A 22,749-nucleotide genomic window follows, 5' to 3' on the forward strand; every position below is an offset into this window, starting at 1 on the left:
AAATTGGATGCTTATCTTGCTGGGATCCTATGACCCCAGCTGACTTCCTGCCCTTTGGGCAGGGGGCTGGACTCCATGATCTTTCGAGGTCCCTTCCAGCCCTAATGTCTATGAAATCTATGAAACCATTTTGCTCAGTTGGTGGAAAAACAAGAAAAAAGTGCAAGTGATAAAACAATGCACAGAAACACAACTAAGCTAAAGTTGCATTATACAGTCTATTAAATGTGATTTGATTTCTCCAGCCTGTGTTTTTTTTCTCTAACAAGACATGCCATTTTCTAGCTTCTCACCCCATGTCAAACGCACATAAATTCATCTAGGAAGCAGACAGAAGTTAGTTTCCATTAAGGGTACTGGAAGAGATTGTAGGAATTATTTTTTCCTCTCCCTTTTTCAGTCACCTGTGAAAATATTCTTTCCGTTTCTTTGTGAAATTCATCTCCTCGGATGAATGGAAAGCAGAAGAGAGATGAACAAAGGAATCAAAAGAATATTTTCACAAGTGACTATGAAAAAGAAACCACACAGTACAAAAGAATAATTTTTCACCACCATGATTATAACCATCACTGGAGCTTAGAGAACAAGCAAAAAGGTGGAGTGGTTTTCACTTAATACAAGTAATACATGTACTACTTCCTTCAACTTTTTCCTCCATCTGTCCACTTGTAATAGAAGCGCTACGGGTAACACCAGCCTCAAAAAGCAGTGATTCGAAGTGAAAAAAAAACAAAAAAACCAACTTATCTCTGCAGTTATTGTGACAGGGAGAAGGTAGAGGTCAGGATGGCACCTTAGAGCAAGTGGCTTCTGACTTCAAACGAACACTACTAACCACCTGTGTAGTTAATTGTATTTCTATATATTATTCATCATCTGTGCAGCTGGTGTGAGAAACTAAGAAGTAAAAAAAAGTCACATGCTGATTTGGAGAAAAGGAAAAAAAAAATACACACACACACACAAAATTAATATTGATTTTAAAAGCTTTGAAACTGGCCATCCACACTGTTTTGTGTGTGTGTGACTGTCCCAATTAACAACCTAAGTGGTTAATCCAAAGTGTGAAGTTGAGCTACAAATACACTGCCATGTGATTATAACATTTAATGAGCTACACTGAAGCCAATTCCCAGATCAAAGAAATTTGCATCTTCTTAGCATTGGATCATAAAATCATAGAAATTAAGGGCTGGAAGGGATCTTGAAAGATCATCGAGTCCAACCCCCATGCTCTGGGCAGGAATACTGATGAAATCAAATGATCCCAGCAAGGTGTCTGTCCAGTCTCCTCTTGAAGACTTCCAAGGTTGGGGACTGCACCCCCTCCTTGGCAAGTCTAGTCTGGATTCTGGTCCCCCTTACCGTAAAGAAGTTTTTCCCTACATCCAACCTGAACCCATGCTCTGAGAGTTTATAGCCATTGCTCCTTGTCCTTCCCTGGGGAGCCCTAGTGAACAGTTTCTCCCAGCTCCTGATATTCACCCCTTACATACTTATAGACAGCCACCGGGTTCCCCCTCAGTCTTCTCTTCCGCAGGCTGAACTGTCCCAGATCCCCTAGTCTTTCCTTGAAAGGTTTGTCCTCCAGGCCCTTCATCACTCCTGTGGCCCTTCTCTGGACCTTTTCAAGATTCTCGACGTCTTTTTTGAAGTGCAGCACCCAGAACTGGACACAGTCCTCCAGCTGGGGTCTCACCAGATACATATGGACCACTAGCTGACAGAACCTAGTAACCAGAATGAAAAATCCCAACAAAATAAATCACAAGTCAATAACAGTATTTTGTATTTTTAAGAGCTGTGAATTGTTCTTTCTGGGCCAAGATCATAAATGTATCTTGCAGACTTCTCTGCATTCCCTCCTTAGGCTTATTCACTGTCCTTAATTATTTTAGCAATCATGGTGGAAATAATTAAAGGGAAATAGGGAAATAACCTAAGAAAAACTGGGGGAACAAATCTGATTACAGAAATCCATGTAGGGTAGAGAAACATAATACATTATGAACTCTAATTCAGACTGTTTATATTACTTATTTCACCAACTACACTTTAATTAGAGAAAACTGCATTTGGGAAAAGTAAAAATAAGAGCTGTGCATCACACTGTCACTACATATTCACTAAGATAACAAGAAATGTGATGATGAATAAAAGTAAATGCCAACTAGCAAAAGAAAGCACTAACTTTTAGTAGAGGCACTAAAATTGATAGTTGTGAGTTAGGAGCTGATTTTGCATTAGTCTTTAAGTTTGCTATCTGTACGGTTCTAACTATGCTTGAGAACAATGGACTTCTTAATACCTAGACAATAGCAGAAATCAAAAGATAATATGTTTCTTAATTCTCTGCTTCAGTGGATACATATTTATCATCCGAAGCAAGGGGAGCAGCAGCTTTAAAATGATTACAAAAATAAAACAGGTATATATAATCCTCACTCTCGTTTCAAGAATTGATCTCTATACAATGTAGTCCATGCTCAACAGGGTTTATGTTAATAATCAAATCTCCATTTGTAAAAGATGCAAACTATTCTTATTAAAAATGCAGAATACTTGTTAAAGTTTGACCTATTCTGGGAAAAACTGAGATTTTAAATAAAAATTCACTGAAATAAAAGATGACTAAAGATGTCTGGAAACGCACACTCTCTTCCATGCTCCTCCTGTTGGCTTAAAGAGATCTCTTAAAACCAGACCTCTGAAGATACCACCCAAGGAAAATACTCACCACTAGGTTCAGGCTTTTCCTTTAGCAGCTATTACACATGATTCTCATAAGCAAGGAACACTATCCATTTGTATGCCTCGTTACTGAGCGTATCCCATGTTAAGAAGTCAGGTGCGTGTTTGTGCATAAACGTTAGCATATCTGGATAACGGTTACAAGGCTCCACTTCGGACAAAAGCAGTAACCCAAGCAGTGCCGTGCCTCTGCACAACTGCGATTTCATTGGAGTTGGTTGAATTTCACTTGCCCACCAACTGCCATGCTTATGCTGAGAGAATCTTCTACCAAGCTGAGTAGAGCACTTGCATTCCTTTATATGTACCCATCAGCTGTTCTTACTTTGTACTTGAACTGTAAACTTGAGGCAGGCACCATTTTTGCTTGGTTTTGTTCGCAGAACTGCAGCTAGCACAATGGCAGCCCTTGTCCTTGCCTTGGCTCCCTCGGCACTGCAGCAATACAAACAACGTTTGATCATCAAATTACTTTTTCAAAGTAAGTCATGTGGGAGCCAAAGCACAGCACTGTGTCCAGCTGGTTTGTTGCATCTTTTCAAAGTTTTGGAAACACCTCAGAAAAGATTCTGACCAGTCATTTTCAGAGAATAAATATTTTGCTAAACTTTTCTGTGATTTTTTTCTCTAAAACCTTTATGAAAACAAGGCAAGGAGGGGGAATCAATTCATGTAGCCTGACCTCTTGTATTTTACAGGATATTAGGTATCACTTAAATTCCATATTACATGCCCAAGAATTTTAATTGTGCAAAATATTTGATTCCTCAAAAATGTTCCACTGGTAGAAAAAACAAAGAGACCACATTACCACGAACACCCAAAAACTTTGCAATGGCAAAGAAGTGACTAGATGAGATGCCCAGATAATCCCAGCCAGTAAACCACGTGCCAGATGCGTAGGCAGACTATTACAAGTCATTCTGTGTAAAGCACATAAGCACATTTTTCTATTATGCCTTTCATATCCACACCTAAAAAAGCAACCAACAACAAAAATCTTAGAGACATGCTTGTTTCGCTGAATTTAGTGTTTGCTGAAAAATGAAGATCACTTCTAATACATCGATCAGCTGCTCTTGTGAAAAGAAAATAATAAAGAAGGTGTAGTTGCAAGCCTTTTTCAACAGTTGTGGGCTCTACTAAACTGAAAAATTCTGGTTTCAATGACTACCAAAAATTCACCATACACATATGAAATCACCACCCCCTTTCGCTCAGATGTAGATCCTCTCCTTTTAAGTTACTTCTGGCATGGACATTCTGCTCGAACACTGCTGCTCATCCAAAAATGGTCGAACAATATTTCTGTCATCAACTACATACCCAGGGTGTAACAGTGAAAGGAAAGGAAAGTTTTGTGATTTTCTCCCTCCGTATCTGGATGAGTGGTATGGGGCCAGTCTGTGAGCCGAATCAGGCCCATGGAGTCACTCCTCCTCTCCCTCCCCAGCATACCAGACCTGGGGCTATTCCAGGCAATCTGGGGCCAGAGTTGCATGGGTGCCCTGTGCTGCACAATTCAGCCAGAGCAGCAGCTGTGGTGCACACAGGGCCATCCGGCCAGATTATGCCACATGCAGCACCTGCCCTGGCATCTCCAAGACTTCACTGCACATGAAGCAAGTCTCGGACCCACGCAGCACATGGCACCCGTAAGTGCTACATGCAGTGTGAATATTGGACCGGCTGCAGCTAAAGCAGGTGCCACATGCAAAGGACATCCCAGAGCAGGCACCGTGTGTGATGCATTCTGGCTGGGGAAGTCACCATGTACAGCATTGCTGCTGCTCCAGCTACATGCAGCACAGGTCCCAGACTGGCTAGAGCAGCTCCAGATTGCATATACTGATGGGGGAAGGAGAGGAGGAGGGGAGTCCATGGGCCTGTTCTTGCCTTGAGGCCAGCCCTGTACCATGGCTAAGCACTGAGCCTCATATGGGTCTGATCAGACAGAGACAACACTGGGGACTAGATCCGGCCCATGGGCCACACGTTTGACAACCTGACCTAAAGCCACTCCAAGCTGCATCTCCCCAGCAACGTAACTCCTCTTCTCACCAAGGCCCCTAACCCTGCAATGGACTCGGATGCCAGCTGTGCACCCTCATCAGGACAGCACACATCGTCACTGGCCTAAACAACATGGATCAGAACATCTGTTCATTCACCTGCTCCTCTACCAACATTATATATGCCATCACCTGCTTACAGCACCTGTCTGCAGTGGACAAACAGGACAATTGCTACATCGAAGGAGGAATGGACCCTAATCTGCCATCAATTCCAGAAAGACACAGAAGTTGATGGCAAGCAGTTTCACCTCCCAGGGCATTTCATTTCTGACCTCAAAGTACCTGTTCTTAAAAAAAATAAAATTTTAAAACAAACAACTTGAATGCAAAATCCTGGAATGAGAACACCACAGACTGGTTGTCTTCAGTACGGTCGCAACAGAGACTCTGGATTCTTACCCCACCACCTGGGTCTAGCTTTTATAACCCCTATGCCCATCAATGGGTTGACTGCTTTGTTTGAGATCCCCACTAATCTCCAACTGACCTCCACTTCTCGGAGCACTGCCCCCTCCTTTCTTCCCTTTTCCCCCACCCTTTGTATTTAAATGACTTTATTCCTTTCTGCTTAGCACCCCTGCTCGCTGCAAGTCCATTCACAGCATCTACTGAAGTAAGCTGTGGCCTGTAAAATGCATGCCTTTCTGAACAAATTAGCCTTTAACATGCCACCTCTGCCCTGCCTTCTGCCCAACTTCGGACTACCACAGCTAACCACCTCCCCCTGACTTCATATTGTTAATGCACATGCATTTGAAAAAAGTCACACCAGTTAAACCTCCAGTGGGAAATTTTCAAGGAAAGTAGGTAAGAGAAGATGGAGAGCTAAAAACAGTAAAAATCAGTATTTTATATTTTTCCACTACCACAGAAAGAAACATGTAAAAATTTAAAAAAAAAACCAAAAACCTGAAGCAGTTCAATAGCTTTGATGGTAGGTTTTTTGGGCAATAATATGGTTCTCATCAGTCAGAGGTTTTGGAAGGGGCAGAGATTATACCCTAGTGGCTAGACACAAAGCAGCATTGTAACCTGGCAGATAATTAACACCCACAACAGCATGCAGCAAGGGCAACTGCTGTACACACTGCTGTTTTCTTTCAGGAAATGAGGTTGGTATTATTAGGGGAATAATTATGGCACCGAATGAAGGTGTAACAGAGTCTGAAATTCTTATTAGTTAGATGCCCCAGGGAAGCGTATCTATTTTGGAAGACTACCTACCTATTCTAGCTTCCAGTACGGCAGAGTGAGCAGACTTGCCACTCTACACACGATTACTTGTCAGTACTATGATTAAAAAGCAAAAGGTCCAGAATTTGTTGTTACTGATGCTCAGTGTGTTATTATTTATACTGTATGGTTCTCCTTTCCATTTTGCACATTATACTTTTATAGTGATTGCCAAAAAGTCTTCTTTGACAACTGAATAACGCCTTCACAATTCAATGAATGTCGCAACGGCACTTCTAAGTGCTCTCAGACATGGTATTATGACTGTCCTTCCCTCTCTTTCATGCATGTACAATTGCAGCAAACCTGGAAAGTTGTACCATGGGTACTACAGTGCACACAATGAACTGAAGTAGTATAAAAGTGCTACATAAACCAAAGGGGGAAAAAAGAAGGAAAAGCAGAGGAGAACATCGATGTTGCTACAGCTCCTTGCCATCTAAACTTATTCTGTCAACTAAGATCATTTGTTTTAGTTTAACCCTACACAATCACATACAAACTGATCCATGCAAAAAAGAATCCCTTAAATAGTTAACACATTAAAATTACATTACTGCTGTAACCAAGCCATCTCCAGCCTCATTACACTAATGACAGCACAGGTAGAAGCAGCAAAATAAATTTAGAGGAAAGCAGTCTGGAAATGGTCTTGGGAAACACCAAGAGCTCCTGGAGAGCTGCAAGTGAAGCAGGCAATATCATTTTACAGATCAGTTTGGGGAAATGAACAGAAAAAAAAATCTAATGGGTTACCCACAGGAGAGTGGTGCTCTGGACCAGGAGAAACAAGGAAAGAGCAGCACGAAGACATGCTCAAGTAACCATTGCTGCTACAATTAAATCATAAAGCAAGTTGTATCCAGGGACATTAAAATGAATACTGTACATTCACAAGATAGCAGCCTCTGGCTCAGGGGTGGCATGGCAGCTGCGTGCTCACAGGTTGTCATTTTTCTTGTATGTTCAATTTACACCTTGGTTTTACTAGGACACAACTGCCTTTAAACCACCACAACCCTGTGTCAGCTGCTTGACATCCTTCCTCGAGTACTTCCAACCCAAGAATCTCAGCCTTTGTTCCCTTCTCCGGCTTATGAGAAAGGGAGACCCTGCATCCACAGCAAGAGAAATACAGCCCTGCAGAATAATTTTTTTCAACTCCAGAAATCACTCTCTCTTGGGTATCAATTACTTCACAAATAAAAGTTACCTTTCAATTATAATAGCAATAAAAGCTGGGAAAACTTAAGCGTTGTTTTCCTCTGACCTGTCAAATGCCTTAGTCTCCAACAGCCAAAATTAATGAAAATGTTATGTTTACATGTACTTTTTACACTGATAATTGTAAAGCAATTTAATAGATGCCTGATTTTCCCAACATTTCTAGGAAGCTCCCCCACAGAGCATGCATTAATTCACACAACTTTACACTCAAATATCATTAAACACACACTTTTGAACTGAAATCACCATACAGTATGCATTGCCCTCAAGTGAAATTGTTTATTTGGATACGGGCAGAGAGTATATCAGAGCCAATAAATAACTATTTTATGTTTGGTATTATATGTATTTAAACACGCTCCCAAGTGCCAAAACATTTTATTCACTATCCATGAATGACTCGCATCTGGCATTTGAGCTAGAAATGAACTATATCTAATGGCTCCACTGCCATAAATCTTCCAAAGCCTTCTGCATGGTTGAGCTATTCTCATAAAATTAGACTCTGAAGCATTTTTTCCTTTCTCATTAAAAGGATGCTTGCCGCATAGAGCGCGGGAGGATAGAGACTTTGTGTGAAGAACAACTGCTGTAGAGTGTGGAGCCCAGACATAAATATTTTCTCACAGGCACCAAGGGAAGGAAGGAGCAAGATAAAAGATCCTAAAAGATTCTTACATGGCTTACTAGCAACACCTTAGAGTATTAAAATTAGAGTTTTAAAATCTGCTGTCTACATTTAACAACTCTCACAACTAGTACAGGAAAAAATGGGGGGGGATTTAGTTAAGTTTAATTTCACTAATCAGTCATGTAATATTTGATTCTCAAAAATATTACAAATGAATGTTCGTAAACTGATCTTCATTTAACTTTTTAAAAATAAAACTTATTACTATTTAGTTCCTGGAATTTTACAAAATTTACAAAAGGGGTGGGTGTGTGTGTGGCTTTAAGCCATACATGGCTTTTTTATATTATATACACATATACACACACGCACACACACACACACATATATATATATACATACATATATATACACACACACAAACGGCTTTAAGCCATATATTATACGTATATATTTTAATTAAGCCATTGGGCAGTGCTCTTTTGCTACCACAAGGCATAGGCATGCATTGCCAACCATAGGCGTGTCTACACTTTCATCCACGCGCCACGATTACGGCACTAAGTTTAGTGCCTGTAAATACAGGTACTAAATGTGCTGTAAATCAGTGCTACTGTGCATTACTGCAAGCAAACGGTCTTTTTTTTTTTAATACTAATTCTCAGCAGACTAAATCTACTGCGTATTAGCACAGGTTTTAGCTGCCACACTAATCCGCAGTAGAATTAGACTACTGTGCTGAAAGCATCTCATGTAGACATGCCCCATGTCTGCAGTAAATGCTACCCAACCAGGATGATTTTGCTCTGGGCTACAGTTGGGAGATTATCAGGTACTGCTGCTCTCCCTTACAGACCGGTTTTTGTGTTGCCAAATATAGACATGAAAAGTTCCCCTTGTGTATTTTTGGACTACAGAAAATGACAAAGAGAAGAGAAACCACAACATATTGAACACATTCATCACCTGACCCAGTTTAAAAACAAAAACAGCTCAGCATTTATTAACTGGAAGACCACATCTACCAGACATGAAAGGATACAAAAGCAGGGTGGAAAAGTCCACCAGAAATACCAGCAGCAACATCAGTTTAATTCAATAAACAGTTACAAACCCGCAGAAGCAGTTAATGCAGCACTTGAGCTGCCAAAAGAATCCAAAAAAACAGCAATGTGCTGGCCATATCCAGGGCTAGAACACCACTCCCTATGAGGCATTATTACAGTCTGCAGAATTTGAGGACATAACTCACCAAGAAAAGCTTCCCCTTCATTGGTATCGAGACAACACATGCCTTTATTAAGTCCTGACTGAAAACAAGACCAAGTACCTGTCTTCTTCTGTCTCCAAAGCTGGTCTTGAACCCAACCCAGGTATCCAATTTTTAAAAGAAAGATTCACACAATGTATCATCAAGAGGTTGGCAAATGGATCTTTGGGTAAAAAAAAAAAAAAAAAAGCGTTTATTAGGTTGATCGGCTACATTAACCTATATCCACCCTATACTTCGCAAAATTCTGCTGAATACTGGATGGTCCCAACCACTTCATCAGTTGCATCATTTCAGATGGAGTCATTACTATCAGGCGTTTGCAGCAATGGGTGATCTGTCTAGTACAGCCAAGTTATTCCTCCTCCAAGCTTGTAACACTGCCTGCGGTACAGAATTTTTACAAAATTTCTCCTTCTTCTTGTCTGCTACTGAGATGCCCCAGCATTAGCCATGACAGGAGCCCCATGTTCACAAGGCCTTTCAGCACCACCTAGACTAGACTTACTGGGCACCTATACATGAGCAGCAAGGCACAGTGCATTGGAGCAGGCTCATTTAATCGGTAATAACCATTAGGGCTGTGAGAAATTTCGCCGGCTGTTTCAATTCAACACTGTTTCAACTCATTCGAGCTCAAAACAGCAAAATCGAATCGAAGTGAAGGGCTTTGAAACAAAATGAGGCTAGCTGAAACATTTTGAAAGTTTCAAAGCAGCCAGCAGCCAGGTGGTGGGAGACAAGAGAGAACCAGGGCTGTGCTCCCAGTGGCTCTGCAGCCTCATGTGGCTTAGCCAGGAGCACAGCCCTGGCTCTTCCCACCTCCCACGGCCAGGCTGCAGGAAGCTGATCACAGCACAGGGGAAGGGAACTAGGCCCAGAGCTGCGATCGGGGCTGGGGAAGGCAACTTAGCCAAGCTGAACTGAGTTCCCCTCCCCAGTGCTATGACTGGGCTGGGAAGGGGAACTTAGCTCAGCTGGGCTGAGTTTCTTTCCCCAGTGTAGCACTGGGGAGGGGAACTGAGAGATCGGGCTCAGTTCCCTTCCCCAGCTTCCCGGTCCCAGGCAGCACCACCTGGCTTCCCTCCTTCATCTGGCAGGCAGATCGGGGGCCCACAGCCCCAGGAGGACTGGAACAGGCCCCACAGCCCTCCCATCTGCTTGGCAGATGAAAGAGGCCGTTTTGAGCTTTCCCATTATAGTGTATGGGCAAAACGTCAAAACAGCATCACTGTTTCGATGAAATGAAACAGAACAGCAGTTTCGAATTGAAATAAAATTTGAAATGAAATGCTGTTCCGTAGAAATGGAAGGCTGCCGTTTCACTCAGCCCTATACCATACTCCAGCAGACTCCAGTATCTCGTGTATCAGCATCCATGTGCTGAAAAATGGCAATGGGGACAACTTAACTAAAGCTCGTTTGACCAGCTTTAGTTGAAGTGCCCCCAACGCCATTTTTCAGTGTGTGAAAGCCAATACAGGAGGCGCGGGCACTTTAATTAGAGTAGCTCTCGTGTATAAAACACCCACTCAGAACAAGACTGACATTGTTTAAAATAAAACTACGTTAAGCCCTCTGCGCAAAAGTGGGAATTGCTTAGAAAGTTGCCTTAGTGAAGACAAAGCTCAAGAAGCTGCAAGTGCTGCCCGCAGAAGACACAAAAGTGGAAAACAAACCAGAATCACTGCTAAGGCAAGAGAAAAAATCACCAGATTTCACGTATTTCTTTTCCAAACACAAACACCCAGGAGGTCCTTTTTGCTGCCCTCACTGTGGGCTCAGTTGTGAATGGTGCTAAGTGACTTCAACTACTAAGACGCCAAGGTGGAACTAGAGAGCAACGCTCATCTCTCTCAAGATTAAAACCTTTATTAGTTGGTAGGGTAAAAAGAGTAATTCCTAATTTTACCCCGTGTATGCCTATTTATATATCTGACATCCAAACTAAATAAACATAGTCCTTTGAACACATCTTGCCTTATTATTATGGATATTACAATAAAGAAGGTTTTGCCCAGATGTATTAGGTACATATGAGGACACAATAAATCCAGAACTCTAGGTACCTACATAAAAACAGTATTTTAAGAGGGAAAAAAATGAGAATTAACCACTATAATGGTTAACCACTATAAGCACTATAATGGGGTAAAGTGCCAAAGAGAATTTATGATGTGAGGAACAGACAATGATTTTGAAGAGAAGTATTTTTTGTCAACACTAAAAATATAACCAACAGTCAAACTTGTTTCATTTAGCAGTCTAATTTATTTTTACTCACTGCCCAATATAAATGCTGACTTCAGTACTGTGCTCACTAGCTACTAATGGAAAAATATTGAGGTCTGCAGCAAGCTGTTAGGGAAACAGAAGCCCTTAATCTAAAAGTTCTTCATTAGGTACTAGAATTGCTTTTTATATTTAAAAACAAAACAAAACTGTATTTCACTTCAGAACCGAAGTGAGTCCAAATAGAATATTAAAAACAACACTTGGTATTTTTTCCCCCTATAAACAGAACAAAAATAGTTCTCTTATCATTTGCACTGCAGATTACAAAAAACTGAACTCAGAATTGTTAATTAAAACTGTCAAGTGAATCAAAATTATAGCTACTTTCCAGTATTAAAGTAGAAACCCATTACTGCTTTATACCAGTTTGGGACAAGAATAAAAAGGCACTACAGTTCATTTCAGTGTGCCAAGATTGGTTTGAATCACTATATTGTGGCTATGTTTATACTGAAACTTTCTTTTTCTTTGCTTGAAAATCTGGACTTCCACACTCGGTCGGCAAAATTACTGAAGAACATTCCAACCTTCCCTCTAGCAGTTCCAGTCCAAACATCACCAGGATTTAATTCCAGCAAGAATGTGAACATCTCATTAAATGACTAATTACTGATAATGTGCCTCAATCAGTAATTCTGGTGCACTTTAAATGTAAGGATGTTCAGAGGGACTTCTGCAAAAGGTTGTGTTGCAATGTTGCATTAAAAGAATGATGCTGCACCTACTCAATTTAAGTAGACAGAGCTCTAAACATAAAATTAGATCACTCATTTATTTTCAATAAGAAGGAAACTCTTTCCTGGGAAGGAAGAAATGCCTTCAATTTCTGAAGATTTCATTTTAAAGGGGAAAAAATGAATTCTTTAGATCACCTGATCACAAAGAAAGTCTTAAAAATGCAAACAGTATAATAATACTGTTTTCATGAGTCTGCAGAGAGTCAGCTCCAGTTCCTGCCCTATCACTCATTTTTCCAAGCTGGAGAAGAGCAAAAACTGCTGCCATTAAAAACCCCTGGCACCAGCTGGCATCTGATTTTTCACCCTGCTTTTCCTTGGCAAAAAAATCCCCAGGGGGCAGAGACAAGCACCAGAGCCATTCACTAGAGCAGGGCTGTCCAACTGCCAGCCTTGGGCCACATGCAAGTCCCAAGGTGCTAAGTTGTGACCCCTGCGCTCCCAGTGCAGGCTCTGCCCCCCTTCACTGTCCTGCTGCTGCCCTAGGCGCATCTCTAAGTGCTGCCCCCCAGCTTCTGCTTCTTGCCCCTGTCCCTGGGGGCAGAGCAATATGGCATGGCCCACAGGGCTGAGAGAAGCCATGGTTAGGGGACTCAGGGGGCTTGGGACACCAAAGTGATGCAGTAGGGTGGCCATTGCAAAGTGGTTTGCCACAAGGCCTAGGGGGTGTGCATCCCTGTAACAGGGTTCAAGCCCCTGGAGCCCCCTCTGCCATTTCTAACCCTGGTTCTCTTTGGGCAATCTCCCCTTCTCACCTGCCATGTCTTGATACATTTATCTATCTATTAGGGAAAGGGAGGCTGCCCCAGGGCTTCCCAAGTCAGATCTCACACTCCTGAGCTCAGGTGTCTCTGCCTTAAGGGCTAATTATGTGGCCTTCCTCCTCCCCAATACATAGGCATATGCCTAAGCCCACACCTTGCAGATGATACTTATTCCAGCTGACATGCACCCCTCCTGGGTTGCAGTGTCCCAGCCCCAGTCCTTGCCCCTCTTTAGCTACAGGCTCCTTGGCTCCCTCAGTCTCTGGCTGTGACCTCTGATCTTTGGCCCTTCTCCTAGGCCAGCTGGAGACTCATGGGCTCCCCTGGCCCTGCCAATCTCCAGCAGCCTTCAGCCCATCTCCAAGTCCTGACTCTGCTCCTGGACCAGTGAGACCTCTGGGCTTCCTGGCCCTGCTGACACTTGCACCCTCCTGAGCTACATGTTGCTGACTCTGCCTCTCGCCCCCTACAGACTACGGGTCTCTTACCCCACTTGCTCTCCCAACCAGCCGCTTGCTTACCCCAGCTTAGTGCTTGCCAGGAACCTGGCTGCAGCCCTGTTTAGGAGTTCTTCATATCTCAGCTGTCAAACCTCCACCCCAGCTCAGGCTCTGGGCTTATATCCTGTAAGCCCACCCCACTTTTGGTCAGGTAACTCCCGACTGCCACCTGCAATCTGCCTTCTCTTAAAGTAGCGGGAGCAGCAAGCCTCCTGCTACAATCCCTCAGTCACTCAGAAACCAGACAGCCTTGCATTAGAGGATGGCCCTGGAAAAAAGAAAAGTAAAGATGCATCCAGAAATCCAAGGAGCAGAACACAGCAGCAGAGACCCCCCTGCCTGCAGTAACCGGAAAGTTCTTGAGGGTGATGAAGGGGATGATGCTACAGTTCCTTCTCCTTTCCAGGAAGCAAAGAGGAATTTATTGGACATCTGCTAGGCAAGGACCAACACAAATAATGCTGAAGCCACAGAGTGGATTCAGGAATCCTCTTCCCAGCAGCTGCGTACTGGGAAGAGGAAGACACTATACTTCTCCCCAGCACACTGTCTTGGAATAGTGGCTATATAACACTTGCCTCAGTTTAGCAGGCTTAGCTCCTTCTATTTTTTTCAGTATCTATATGCAGGAATAATTTTGTTTTTAATACCCAATCTTACGTTTTCTCAGTTCCTGTTCTGCAACATGTCCTTCACACTATGCTTGGATTTTCCAAGTGGCATACATCAGATGACCTGAGATGCAACTACTATATTCCTCTACATTTAAAATCTGTATGAAGCCAGTTCGTATTTTCTCTCTCTGTTAGTAGTTTGACTCAGCCCCAGTTGCTAAAAACTACCACACACATACCCAGTAACCTGTGAGATTACAGAAGCGTAGCCTAGTTCCATTGGAAAGTATGAAGTATAATAGTGTGAGGTTGTCTGTAACCGTCTTAGGCAGAGAACAATTCAGTATATAACATGCTGTATTAACAGCAACCAGAGATCTACGGCTATTAGTGTGCAAATTCAGCATTTTGAGACCCATCACATTCAGCCATAGTCAGGCCTGTCCCTACAGAAGTCAGACACCAGGAAAGATCTCCGCCAAGCTACTCCTACCTTTGGGTTGAGGCCCCAATCTAGAAAACCCTTGTCAAATTCTTCCCCCACCCAGAGCTCCCCATCCCGCCTGCTGGTCTGTTCCACCACATGACCATGTCCCCGTCTTCTCAGACTAAGCCAAAACACACTCCTCCCCCTTCTTCCAAAGGATCGCTTCCTCTCTCTTCCCCAAGTCTGACTGCCTTCCAGCCTTTACAACCAAAATGTTCTTCTGTTGCATGCCTCAGTGCAACAGTAGTGAATGAGAACGCATCCAAAGGACTTGACAGGCCAGCAGCAACAGCAACTGCTGCGGCACTGGCCAGCACAGAGGCAGTGGTGAAGCAGGCACACCACAGCCTAGTGCTGCGCAGGCTCCGGGTGGGTGGCCACAGCAAACAGCGCCCGGCAGTGGCAAGGCTGCTTTCCTCCACACCGAGCAGCAGCTTCTGGGGAACAATCTAAGGCTCAGCGTGGGGGAAAAGTGGCTGCTCCCCTTCCCCGTGGCTGGCGCCCCGTGCTACAACTGCTCGGAGCCCACGCGGGGCTACCTATGCCTGCTCTCCGTTGCCACAGCTGCCTCATGGAGTGGCGCTGATATGGCGCAGAGGCAGAACAGCCCCATGCGGGCTGTGAACAGCCGCAGCAAGAAGGGCCGGCCACAAGGGACAGAGGCTGCTTTTCCCCTGCGCTGAGCACCAGCTTGTTCTCCGCGGGCAAGCATGAGGTCGGGGCTGCACACTGCTCCACGCCTGTACCGTGGGGCTGGGGCACTGGGCATGAGTGGGCGCATGGGAACCAGCAGCAGCATAGGGCTGGCACCGGTGTCCTGGGGCCAGCGCTGGCAGGGCCCAGAGCAGGCCAGCAGGAGCACAGGGTCCTGGCCGGCAGGGGCTCTATGGAGCCAGGTCAGCTCCCCCATCCCCTGCTGGTGAAGCCCAGCCTGGCTCAAGGGACCCCTGCTAGCCCACGTCCCATGCTCCTATCGTCCCGCTCTGGGCCGTGTCAGCGCTGGCCCCACACTCCCACTTGCTTCTACTCCCACCCTCACTGTTGCTTCCCAACCCACTCGCCAGCTCCCAGCTGCATGGCCAGACCATGGGGCTCAGCAGGAGCTGGCTTGGGGAGATCCCCGCAGTTGTCCCCACTCTCCCCCCGCCCCCCTTCTTACCTGAATTTCCTGCACTGGCACAGCCATGAACCGACCCACAGTCCCAGGCCAGAAGCCCCTGCTAGACTCTGACAAGAACCAGGGGCAGATAAATATTAATTTTCTAAGTTTTTTAGGGTCCCCGCAGGCTGGATAGAATGGCCTGGCGGGCCGTATTTTGCCCACCCCTGCTGTAAAAGGTATGTGGTAATTATGCCACCCGAAGAAATGCCTGTAAGCGTTTATATCGAGACCAAATACATATCAAAACTGGAAAAAAAGAACAAGAACTCAGCAAGTGAAAGGACTGACTACTATCATGCTGTTCCATCTCAATCAAAAATAATGTAATTTTCCCCACAACGTACAATCAGCTGACACTCAAATTTCAGAGCCAACAGGATCTATAGCTCTAGACTACAGGAAGAACATCTCTTTATAGAATCATAGAATCAATGAGTCAGGAGGGCCATGGGCAGGAAGGAGCACTGGGGGTGGCAGGGGTCATAAGACCCCAGCCAGGGGCCTGCCCAGTCTCCTCTTGAAGATGTCCAGGGAAGGCGAGAGCACCACCTCTCCAGGGAGCCCATTCCAGGCTCTGGCCACCCTTACAGTGAAGTCGTTCTTCCCAATATCTAACCTAAACCTCTCCTCCCTCGGCTTGTGGCCATTGTTCCTGGTGACTCCAAGGGGGGCCCTGGTGAACAGACTTTCCCCGAGTCCCTGCTGCTGGCCCCTGATAAGGTTGCAGGCAGCCACGAGATCCCCCCTCAGTCTCTTCTTGTGGAGACTGAAGAGATTCGGGTGCCTCAGCCTCTTCTCATAGGGCTGGCCACGGAGGCCCTCAACCATACAAGTGGCCTCCTCTGGACCCTCTCCAGGTTCCCCACACCCAGAGCTGGACACAGGGCTCCAGCCGCGGCCTGACCAGCGCCGCACAGAGGGGGAGCAAGACCTCTCTGGACCTGTTAGTGATGCCCCCGTTGATGCAGGATAGGCTGCGGCTGGCTCTGCCTATTGCTTCATCACACTGGTGACTCATATTCATCCTGGAGTCGATCTTGACTCCAAGATCCCTCTCTACCTCTGTGCTGCCGAGAGAGGCAGCCCCTAACCTATAACCATAATGCTGGTTCCCTCTCCCCAGGGGCAGCACCCTGCACTTGTCCTCGTTGAACCGCATCCTGTTCAGATCCGCCCACTTCTCCAACCTATCCAGGTCTGCCTGGATGTGGTCCCTGCCTGCCAGTGTATCACTTTACCCCCAGCTTGGTGTCATCAGCGAATTTGAACAGGGTGCTTATATCTTACCCAATCAGAAAAATAGTCAATTCATGCAGCAGCAGCTTTGCCCACTACAGAAACCTCATTCTCTCGCATTAAGGGGAAACAAGGGGAAAATATAAGTTGAACAGCATACTATTAAAAAAAAAAGGTTAACTGATTTGATGAAAAAAACAAAAAACACTTTAGACATAAGACGTATCATGAATAATATTTAACAACTATCACTAAACACCTAAAGTATTAGATTCAGATGCATCATATGCAGTCCTCAGCAATTATACAGCTGGAGAAAAAGACAAATATGCATTTCCTAAATGAACTAGGACATCCACATGAACCCCCTGTATTCTACTTGTAAACAGATACTCGTTATACTCTTTTGGAAAACATTACCACCACAGTCGCTCCATTAAAATATACAAGGTTTAAAATCTAAAGAAAATACTTTAAAATCATCTAATTCGATAATACATTGAACCCTTAATCATTCACTTGACCAGCAGTCAGAAAATGGACTGTATTGGTTGTCTATGGTCTGAACATACTGAATGAGGATAGCAAACCCATCACAGAGCTTCTAGACAGACAGGAGCTTTGAAGAGCTGCCAGAATAGAGTCACTGAGCTAAAGAGGCCAAGTTTAAATCGTCTTGGGGCAAATCCGATCCCTCCCCCATGATGGCAGGCAGTCTTCCTATAACGAAGCCAGAACAATGTTACCATACTGGACCAAAAAAAGGACTTGATGCCCCTACGCAGGGTATACATATCCCATGCCTGACGCAGGGCCCAGAGTCATGAGCTCATCTTGCATTCCTTCAGTGGAGATTCACCGCTCAGTGAATTCACCAGACTTTCACTACAGCAGGGAGTGGAAGCATCAGTGGCTTGTCAAGACTAGGATAAAAGGTGCATTATTAAAGCATACCAGCTAGCACAACTTAAAATATATTTTATATCCTAGTCCTGACAAGCCCTATTCATAATTTAAATACCCTTTTTTTTTTTTTTTTTTTTTAACTAGTTCTTCTTTGCCCGCCTGCCGAAACACTGCAAGCAGGGTTCTGTATTCCAACTCCTACAAATAAGGTCAGCAATAGCTCAAGGAAGAGAGTACAGCTCCCCCTCCCATTTCAGGTATTCAAGCTGCTACTAAAGAAATAGACCCCTCACCCCTTTCCCGTGGAGTCAGGTGGCTTGGACAGATGTCTTTTCAGGTCATAAAAGTTTCTGCATAACTATATAATGCTTGCTTGTTTTTAAAACAAAAACTCATTTAAAAATTCCTATGGATCCTTTGGTGCCAACCCAATCTCATTGGCCATGTATGTAAAGTTATGAATAAAAATTGTTAAGTGTTCTTCCAGGTGGCCTCATTTCCAATTGCAGAATATACACCTGCATCACCAGGTTTCTGAAGTCTTTTAGAAAGCAACGCCCACTAGAGCTGCAGGACCTGATATTCAGACCAACTTTATTTTATGGTCCTATAGTCCTAAAAAAAAACCCCAGCTGCATCTAACTGCCAAGAAAGAACTGTAGGAATCATAAACAAAGCCATTTTAGAGTTTAGGCAAAAGTTCTCCTCGCTCTCTCTCCATTTATATTTAAGATTTTAACACATCACTGATGTAACGGAGCTGTCACAACCTATCACATCATTTCATGTTTAAAGAATGCTTAACCTGTAAATCCACAGAGTAATTCTGCACATGCAAAATGCTTGCAACAAGGTTGATGAAGAGACTATGTACACTCAGTGACCACTTCACTGAAATTAATATCCCAAACCAGTTTCTAAAGCCACAAAACATTTGAAAAATTAAGATTTCCGAATTAGTTCAAGAAAGATTTTGAAATCTGAGTTTGTACTTGTAACTCAACATTGTTTAACGATATGACAGCATTTATGCTCTGTGCTCCAGTAAAACACACCAACAAGGGCCTGAATTTGAACTCTGTGAACTAAGGGAATACCAGAGGAATGCTGGGCAGAACTGGGCTCCAGCCAGGCTAGCAGGTGCAGATGTTATAAAATTAAGTTCTTATCCAAGGAAAAAAAAAATTGTTGCATACCAGTCTGCTACTCATTAACCAGTATTTACTGTGTAAACAATGCACAGTCACTACTTGTAGTCCAAGATAATAGATGCTGTGATCTTTCCATAAAGAAGCTTCTTTCAATAGCCAGGAAAGAAAGTGGGGATCTGATAAGATTATGAATGGGTGAATTTCTGTTTCGACAGGTTTCATACGCAAGGGATACATGGAGATAGCACCTGTATGATATCCTCCTGAAGTTGAACTGCCACTTAATTACATATTATTTATTCATTAAAAACAAATCATCTCCACTCACGCAGGATTTTCATTTAATGAGTGGACTATATAATGCCAAAGAGATGGACAGCAATAGTTGTATTGATGAATATGACTGTTTCACAGTACAACCAGTCTAGAAGCTGACTACCTCCAAACAGGGTTACTGATTTATTTCCCCATATAATGCGAAGTGTGTCCTACTCCTCACAGACATTTTGATCACAAAACACTAAAAGAGAATCATGTTATTTAAAAGACAAACAAAACTGGGGTTTTTTACTATCGGACCTTTTCCACTGATCCTAACATGCAAAGGAATACAACAATAATATTTCAATATCAACGTAAATATCTCACATTTTATATTAAATGAACGCCATCTAAAATTACTTGTAGCTAACTATAAGACTTCACCAGTTTACAAAGTATTTTATAAAGATTTGCTTTATACTCTTAGCAGCATCACAAAAAGCAAACTAAACTGTCAGCTTATTCTAGAAGAGAAATACTGCTGAAGAGATCAATATTTTCCAGATTTCTTCATGACACATTTTTATAACTTTCCCCATTGAAGAGAAGAAAAATGGTTTGCTTTGTGTTAGTTCCAGTTATAATTTCCAGCTGTGTGAAAGCTTGAACAGCTCCAAAGCAGGAAATCCAAGAGGAAATTCCATCATGAGTTCCCGGAGTTTTGTAACCCAAATGTCCTTCCAAAAGGAGATCTTACAGGAATCTGGTAGCATTTTCTGTAACCTTACCTCATATCTTCGAGTAGATCACATTCTGCCTGATGCTTGGCCTGCAGCTTTGTCATCTGCTCAACCTGAATGTTTTTTAGCTCCTGTGTAACTTTCACCTACAAAAAACACAGACCATATTTTTTCTCTAGATTCTAACTGCAATCTCAAAATAAAACAATATTTTATGTCCTTAACTATAATTTGCATATTTGAATAGGCAACGGGATCATAAACATTGTCAGCATGTGTAAAGCTAGTTTGTTAGGTCATTTAATCCTATGTAAAGACATAATTGCCAAGGAATGTATGTTGGAATTGGCCTGTAAAGTCCACATTTCATATATTAGGCCCCCTCAGAGCTCTGCCTTGCTGTTACCAACAAATATGTGTGGTTTTTAATTCCAGGCCTCTAAATACAAGCCTGTCTAAAGCAACATCAGTTCAGCAACACATGACTTAAAACAAAGAAGGCGGCCAGGGGAAGAAACAATCAATCAAAACCTTAACATTTAAACTTACACAATTATGAAATGTGCATTGATTAAAATGGCTCCATGAACAAGCTGCCTTTAAATACATTCATCTGGTTGACAGGACATCAGATCAAGAGCCCTTCTTCTCCTTAAATTTGACTTCTAAAGATTTTTAAGACGAGCATTATAGTCCTTTGAACCTCCCAATGTTAAGGCCAAGCTTTCAGTCATCAGGGAACTTGAGTGATATTTGGCAGGGGGTGGGAGGTGGGAGGGACTGTTGTGATAACCATCAGCACCAAAAATAAAGGTTGATCTGAACACAGAAAACTGGATTTTTAAGACAAGGCATCTTGGAATGTATGTCTGCCTTCAGTAATTAAGGGGAAGCCATGTGGCAGCCTAAAAAAACAGAATCAATGCATCTAAAGATGTGACATATGCATAAAAATGAAAATGTGTAACAGTCCCACTATGGGGGAAGGGGAAGAGAGAAAGACAAGGAGGTGGTGAAGGGAAGGATCTGACACAAACCTCCGCTCTCCTCTCAAGCAAAGCAGAACAGCATTTCAGACTTGGTCTGCTAGCAACAGCACCCCCACGCCATGCAAACACCAACCATAATCCCCCAGAATCATTACAGAAAGAGACGCGTCTCTCACCTTCACACAGACGCACACAGACACACACCCTGTGCTCTGACCAAGCAGGAGGGAGATCTAATTATATTTTTAATCAGGGAAATACTGAAACTTCTTTTGCCTTAAATAAAAAGCCCTTTCAAAATAAATAAATAAAACCTTTGCAAAAGCTAACCGGTGCAATGGAAAGAAAATCTGCACAGAAATAAAATTGAGGCAGGCGAAGCAGAACGCACACACAATATAAATAAGCTGCCCAATGCAAACTAAAACCCAATGAAGCGTTAGCAAGACCCTGCGAGAGGAGCAGTGTTCATCCTCCGAACAACAGAGGCAGAAGAGCAAGACAGGGAGCCGTCCCACTAAGGCCACCCGGCTACCAGGGAGCTGGGAGTGACAGGAGACAGCCGTGCGCCTGCAGCCTTTTGTTTACACAACACCGACCCCCAGCAGCCCTCACCTGCAGGCAGCTCCTTCCCCACCCGCCCCACGGCTCTGTGCCCCTGCAGCCCCCAAACTGCCCCTGCCCCCGGCACGCCACTCTATCAGCGCCTCGGCCAACTCCACACAACCCCTGCCTCAAGGTTACAGCCCCCACATGAGGCAACCCCCCAAAAACAGCCGCCAAAGCAGCTGGCTCTCCCTCACCCGCTGCACACCCCAAGGGACCACCTGATGTGGGCGACCTCCCATCTCCCCTGACAGCCCTGCCTTCGCCCCCTCGCCCCATGACCCTCGGCACACACCATGCAGCCGCCCACCAGAGCCCCTGGGGCCCTCCCCACACACCTCAGCCTGCCCACGCATCTGCACCGGGCCCCCAGGCCTCCTGTCGCCTGCCCCATCCAGCCAACACCCCTAGGCAGAAGCCCCAGCTCCCCACCAGCACCCACACACCCAACCTCACGGCCGCCAACCCCACACCCTGGCCCTGTCCTGTCGCGGCTGTCCCCTGCAGCCCAACCCCCAACCCCGGTCACCCCACTGCAACCTAACTTCACCCACCCCAGCCCAGGACAACCTAACCTACCCCACGAAGTGCAACTGTTACCCCCCAGTGCAACCTAACCTACCCCCGGGGCAACCTAACATCACCCACCTCCATCCCCCAGGGCAACCTAACCTATCCCCCCCGAGTACAGCCTAACCTACCCCACAAAGTGCAACTGTTACCCCCAGTGCAACCTAACCTCACCCACCTCCATCCCCCAGTACAGCCTAACCTACCCCCCCAAGGCAGCCTAACATATCCCCCCAGGGCAGCCTAACCTCACCCACCTCCATCCCCCAGTACAGCCTAATCTACGCCCCCAGGGCAGCCTAACTGCAAGCGCAACCTAACTTCACCCACCCCAGCCCCCTAGGGCAACCGTTACCCCTCAAGTGCAACCTAACCTAACCTCACCCACCCTCATCCCCCCCCCAGTGCAACCTAACCTTCCCCCCCTCAATCCCCCCCGGTGCAACCTAACCTCACCCCGCCACGCACCCCAACCTCGGCCCGGCCCTCACCTTCCTCGGCGGGGGCTGCATGTTGCCGGTCGCGCTCCGCACGCGCCGCT

General features: G+C 44.6%; 1 protein-coding gene across 2 annotated transcripts in view; it reads right to left on the bottom strand.

Moving 5' to 3' along the window:
* Positions 1-22,743, bottom strand: part of FCHSD2 (FCH and double SH3 domains 2) — a 248,175-nt gene extending 225,432 nt beyond the window's left edge. Inside the window, exons 1-2 of one of the 2 annotated variants that reach the window (XM_019530524.1) lie at positions 22,700-22,743; positions 20,092-20,189 (exon numbers count right to left, since the gene is read on the bottom strand). In XM_019530524.1, the coding sequence (XP_019386069.1) occupies positions 20,092-20,189; positions 22,700-22,720 (119 nt within the window). In that variant the 5' untranslated portion in view covers positions 22,721-22,743. Of the gene's footprint in view, positions 1-20,091; positions 20,190-20,592; positions 21,567-22,699 lie in introns of those variants that run through there. The other variant, XM_019530523.1, reaches the window with a different exon arrangement.
* Positions 22,744-22,749: the final 6 nt, after the last annotated feature.

Source organism: Crocodylus porosus, unplaced genomic scaffold (genome assembly GCF_001723895.1).
Source record: "Crocodylus porosus isolate Cpor-Errol unplaced genomic scaffold, CroPor_comp1, whole genome shotgun sequence".
Taxonomy (NCBI): domain Eukaryota; kingdom Metazoa; phylum Chordata; order Crocodylia; family Crocodylidae; genus Crocodylus; species Crocodylus porosus.